Source organism: Pygoscelis adeliae, unplaced genomic scaffold (genome assembly GCF_000699105.1).
Source record: "Pygoscelis adeliae isolate BGI_AS28 unplaced genomic scaffold, ASM69910v1 Scaffold227, whole genome shotgun sequence".
Taxonomy (NCBI): Eukaryota; Metazoa; Chordata; class Aves; order Sphenisciformes; family Spheniscidae; genus Pygoscelis; species Pygoscelis adeliae.
Window position 1 is genome coordinate 1,905,722 of NW_008825100.1, and position 5,582 is coordinate 1,911,303.

The 5,582-nt window shown below is 43.4% G+C and overlaps 1 protein-coding gene across 1 annotated transcript in view; it reads right to left on the reverse strand.

Annotated features, from left to right (window-relative positions):
* The window catches only part of KALRN (kalirin, RhoGEF kinase), a 368,140-nt gene that overhangs the window by 28,487 nt on the left and 334,071 nt on the right, over positions 1-5,582 (reverse strand). The window contains exons 48-49 of the mRNA XM_009327171.1: positions 1,230-1,468; positions 84-331 (exon numbers count right to left, since the gene is read on the reverse strand). Coding sequence (XP_009325446.1) covers positions 84-331; positions 1,230-1,468 — 487 coding nt within the window. The remainder of the gene's footprint in view (positions 1-83; positions 332-1,229; positions 1,469-5,582) is intronic.

A 5,582-nucleotide genomic window follows, 5' to 3' on the forward strand; every position in this document is an offset into this window, starting at 1 on the left:
TTTGGGTTGGTTTATTTTTATTTATTATTTTTTTCCTCAAAAAATCCACATAGTGCTCCCAGCGAAGCCAACATGGCACTTACTTGATGCTTCCGTCGCTACTATCTGCAGTGGATTTAGTGAGGGGAGCCAAGATATTGCCAGGGATCCATCCTTCAGCGGCCGGAGAGTGGTCGTTTGCAGGCTGGTACACCAGGAACATGTTCTGCTGATTGATAGCAAGGATCTGAACCACCTCTCCTTGATTCACACAGATCTCATCCTCCTTCAGTGCATAGTAATCTTTAATCACCACCATGGAAGAGGTCCCATTGCACCCTCCCAAATCAGTCTGTGAAAACGGACACAACAGAAACCGGTGAGCAGGCAGCGCTGGGGAGCCTGCCTTTTCCGGCAGCAATCCCACCACTTCATTTCCAGACTAACTGTTCCAGGGAAAAAGATACAAACCACTTAAAGTTCACATTGGTAGAAAAGGGTTTTAAGGATCTGAAAGGCGGCAGTAATCTGAGACAAACCAGCCTCCTATTTCATATTAGATTTCACAGCTGCTAGCGACAGTGCCCCAGCCGTGTTCTCATTTGTATGGTGTTACAGACGAACGACCTGTGCTGAGCCAAATGGGGGGACAGACCAACGAAGGCTCAACGTCAGAAGCCAAATGAATACTCACACATCTCATCATCTTAAATATAGGTCACATGGGAAAGCGGCTTTGGTCAACCGCAGCCAGCAGCAGGGTCCAAACACTGCTGATGGTTACTGACTCTTTGGTGGTTTGTGTGCAGTGCACATGCACCCAAATGATAACCTTCAAGTGGCACCCTGGGAGCTGTTACGTCAGAAAAGGTCTAAACTCTTCTATACCATCAGAGTAAACCTCTTCAGGAATGGGTGGTTAATAGATATTAGAGAAGCCTGAATATTGCTGCTGCCAGTACTGCAAATGGATATTCAGTTCACCAGGTCTGCAAACGCAGTGCCCCAAAAAACACTGGGATCAGCGCTCCAGGGTCAGGCTCTGTCTCCACGTCCCAGCTGAAGTGCCACCTGTCTGGATGCCAGAGCTTTCGCAGTCTCTGTTTAATCCCAAATCACATTTTACACCATTGCTTCAGTATGTTGATTCCTGTTGGCCTGGTTAGCTGATAATTAAAGCTAACTTCACAGATTGTCTATGGTATAAGATATGGGCTATGAGATCATGTTTGATCAGATGAGCTCAGTACCTTGCTTTGTTCATACTTGTCTCCGGGCTGTGAGTGTTCATACCCTGTGCTGCCATTGGAGGTAGATATCTTCAGGGGTGGGAGAGATGGGTTACGGCTTGTAGCCTTCAAAGGCTTCTCAGACCCTACTGGAACAGAAGAATAGGGTCTGCTGTTGGGCTGAGCGACCCTACCGGTCTGGGGCCTCAGCACTGCTGAGCTACATTCTTTGCGTTGGTACTCTATGGGAGACTGTAGCGCTGCAAAAGAGGACAAGAATTAGCTATATGCTTTCAATGACGTTGCAAAGGGCTGCAAAGAGTGTGGGGGGTGATTCAGTCGGAACAGACACATAAGTTGCAAACCAAACAGGAACAGGAGATGCCACCCATGGAAGCACACAGCGCGTTCATGGCTAGACAGGACGCAAGCATTTTACGTTGCACTGCACGCGAACCGAACATGCTACTGCAAAGAACAGCTTCTCTAACCAGCACAGTGGGCTAAAATATTTGCCATTCATAGCATACATAATTGCATTCATTTTCTTTCAAATCGCACAAATTAATTGCCTCCTGTAGTCAAAATAAATGAAAGCCTGAATAAGAGATGCATGGCTCATTTGCAGTGAATTTTGCTATCATCAGAAAACACGGGTCACGACCCGTAAGTCTCATTTGCATATTCTCAAGATTAACTACTTTGGTTCAAGGAAACTGCTGGAAATGACCAGCAAGTGGGGAAGTATAGACGGCACGAAGACATTAATCCCAGCAGTCCAGACCTCCCCAGAAAATACCCGCAAGCAACATTAAACAGCTTCATAAGCCTTAAAAAAAGTCTGCTTCTGAGAGTGTACATTTCATAGTCATGGAGAGAGCTTACACTGGGAACAGGAAGGATAAAATGCCAGATGGTAAAGAAATAAAGAATTTGTTATGTTTGGAGGAGAAGGGATCAGGGCTGGGACTCACAATGAATGGGAAAGGAACAGATTTGCTAGGCTCAGACTACCATCCCCAGACCTATGGGTTTGGGTTTTGCATGTCATGTGGCTTTAATGGATGATTTATAGCCAGTTAATGCTGTGTACATGCACCAGACTAAACCTACTGGAATGCAGAGAGACTAGTCTAGCAAGAGGCAGACGGAGGACATAATGTCACAGCATCAGCCCAGCCAGGGAACCACAACAGAAGGAATGTCTTTCCCAGCAAGAGGAAAAGGAAAGAAAAACAGAAAGGCTCAGCACCACACAGCATACTCTCTAGCATTCTCCTTCCTGAGAAAGGCAGGACTACTCCGACAAGCAATCACTTAATACTAAAGAACAGGACACTGAAAAAAAAAAAAATCAAGGAGGATGCCAGATCACCATTTTCTTCAGAAGGACACAAACATAGACCTGTAGCAATCTGGAAGATTCCTTGGCTCCAAAACCTACGCAGTGGCCCTTGTCACAGAAGTGATTCGTATTTATGCCACAGTGACTACCAGTTTCACTCGCTTACCTCAACTGCAGCTGCAAATGGTTTAGTCCTGCTGCAGATCAGCCATTGAGGAGAAGGAAGGTTGGGGAGAACTTTGACAGTGATTTTTGACAGTGATGGTGACATTTTTCTAGTGTATACAATAGATTAGGCTGCAAGGTCTTTAGCCGTAAGACCCGAATGAATACTTATCAATCTATCTCAAAACAATCTATCCCACTCAGTGCTTTTAAAGGGTATTTAGTTGAGTGTCCACTTGTGACTACTAATTCCACCATTAACTATCACAGCGATGCCTGGCTTCCAGCCTCCTGTTCAACATCTGTTAGTATTCTTACGGGCTTCTGGCAAAAATCAGTGTCCACGCACTTGCGTGTTCTCTCTTTCTCTCTCAACCCCCCCCACAAAACGTGATTAAAAAGAAGGTACAGATCAATAGCATTTTCCTTATGAAATATATCCATCAGTGACATATTTTCTTTACAGCTTGCTTCTTAAAGCAAAACAAAAGAACAGTTGCTATAGCAAATCATTTGGTGCACGGTCTGTTTCGCAAGCTTAGCAGCTTTTGCTTTTCCAAGGAAAAATATGAAAAGCTCGAATATTACAGTGTAATTGCACCAAGTTTTACATTTATGAACTGTGGATGCAAATACTATGCTTTGTACATAGCCCCGTACTCTTTAGGGCTTCCCTGTTGAAGAGAGAAAATCAGAGACAGCTTGGGCAAGAACTCACAGGGAATATTTTGTTATTAAGTTTACGCAGCATTGGCTCAGTGTGGATTTAATATGATTTTAAAGACAGAAAACATCCGCTTTAATGAAATGCAAAGCTAAAGAATGTATTTAAAGATTAGTCAGCCTCAATAAGATTACATCCTAAAAGCCAGTTGTTCTGGACTGGACAGGCTCTACTGGATACAATATCATTTTCTTGGATCTTATTTATAGGTTTACAGTAAATCCTTAAGCCTGTGTTTTAATATAAATCTATTTTTACTTCTAGCTTTAGAGATACAGACGATTATGATCCTAACCCACCAAATTCCTTGCTGGCCTCACAGAAGACAGGCTAAATAGGGGCTATGAAGATGCTTCAGTAGAAAAAGGGGCTCACAGGGCAGCTAAGTCCGGGGAGGATAGGGGGGAATATATAAAAAATAAAACAATAAGAAAGAAAGATGTGGAAGGGACAGAAAACCCCTGCAGTAGTGTCTGTGGAGTTCTCACAAGGTTTAAAAAAAATTCTGTAGCTAACCATTACTGGAACTTATTTTTATTCCAATAAGCCCTCATTCAAAGCCAACTGCACCGACACAAAACCGGCAAGTTTTGGTACCAACTGGTCAAACCGGAGAACTCAGACTGCTCATCTCACCAATCTCTTTAAGGAATCATTCTACAGTGGTTGTATGAGGCCCATTCACTTCCAAGTCACAAAAATCCAGTATCAAGTTTCGGAATCACAGGTGAAACACAATTTCCCTTCTGAGCTCAGCCATAGTTTTTGAACTGTCACAAACAGCTTTTGCCTGTAACACCCTCCCAGTTAACTTTTGAAAAGTAAAACTAAGCTAAATTAAAATTTTAAAAGGACTACAAAACCTCGATGTTGAAGAAAAGGGAACCTTTGTTTTGATGTGAACTGAAAGAGCCTCTTCAGATTTTGCAACAAAGAATCCACAAAACAGAACACCAAAACCTGAAATCAAAAAAGCTAACAGATTGTGCCAAGCCAAAACATTTTGATTCAAGCAAATAAGATTCCTTATTGAACATGTATTAAGTTTTTAAATATAGAACTCTTTTCTAATGTAAGCTTGATTTTAAAAAAAGCTGTTTTGAAATGAATAGTGCAAAACAATTTTGGAAGCTTCCAAAGTAATGATTCCCACTTTGTTGCTTACAAACAAACAAAGAGATACTATTTTAAAACTTTTCCTCTAGTCCTGGTTCCGCCCCTTTCCCTTGCCCAATCATGAGAAAGAACAAGCTAAAATTGTTAACTGAATTTGATTCCTCTCTGCTTTCAAAATCCACACTTTTGTTCATCGTGTGTGGTTTTTGGGTTTTTTTTTTTTAGAAACACAGCTTTAATTTGAAGTATTATTTCAAACCACCCCAAATCTATTCCTAAAGCAAAGCTGACATTTTGGAAAGGCCCCTGTTCATGCACAGCTCCCACGGTTCCTAGGAGAAACAAGCCCAGATGTTTCCTTGCCCTCTCTTTTGTCTTTTGTTGAAAGCAGCTCCTGCCCTGCAGAGTTTGGACCTGTAAGGGGGTGGATGGTGAGGCAGCCTTTGTCCCACCTCATGTCCTCAGCTTGTAGCACATAGTGACGTTGAATAGGAGGTTCCTGGGGATACACCTTGCTCTAAGTGGCAGATACTGTGCAGATACAATGGCAACCTGGCTTCAGCGTGGTCTTGGGAAGGGATTAGATTTAAAACCTCCTGGTAGAATGGAAAGCACCAGGCAATACAGCCCTGCAAACCCCAGCATTTTTAAAGGATCTTGCACAAAAGTACCACCAAAGGCATGTCATTGACAAGAGGGACTTGAGACCTAAACATGAACCTGACTGATATATGCAGGGCAACTGCTCAGGGACCTGCCACCTATTTAAGCAAGGAGCCAGTAGGCTGCCAAAAACAGTCTACGAGATGCTGCTAATGGTGCCAGGCCAGAATGACCTGCGGCCTTTAATGCAAGATGGGGCTCCAGCAGCTTCTCAGGGTGGGCTCCAGGGCCACGCAGCAGTTCAGATCAGGCTTGCCTGGTCTTTCTCCCATCCTTCACCTTCTCACCAGGCAGACCTGGCATGCAGGACAGAGATGTCTGTACAGTGGCACTGAGGTGGTCTCTTTTCAAAGACCAGCTG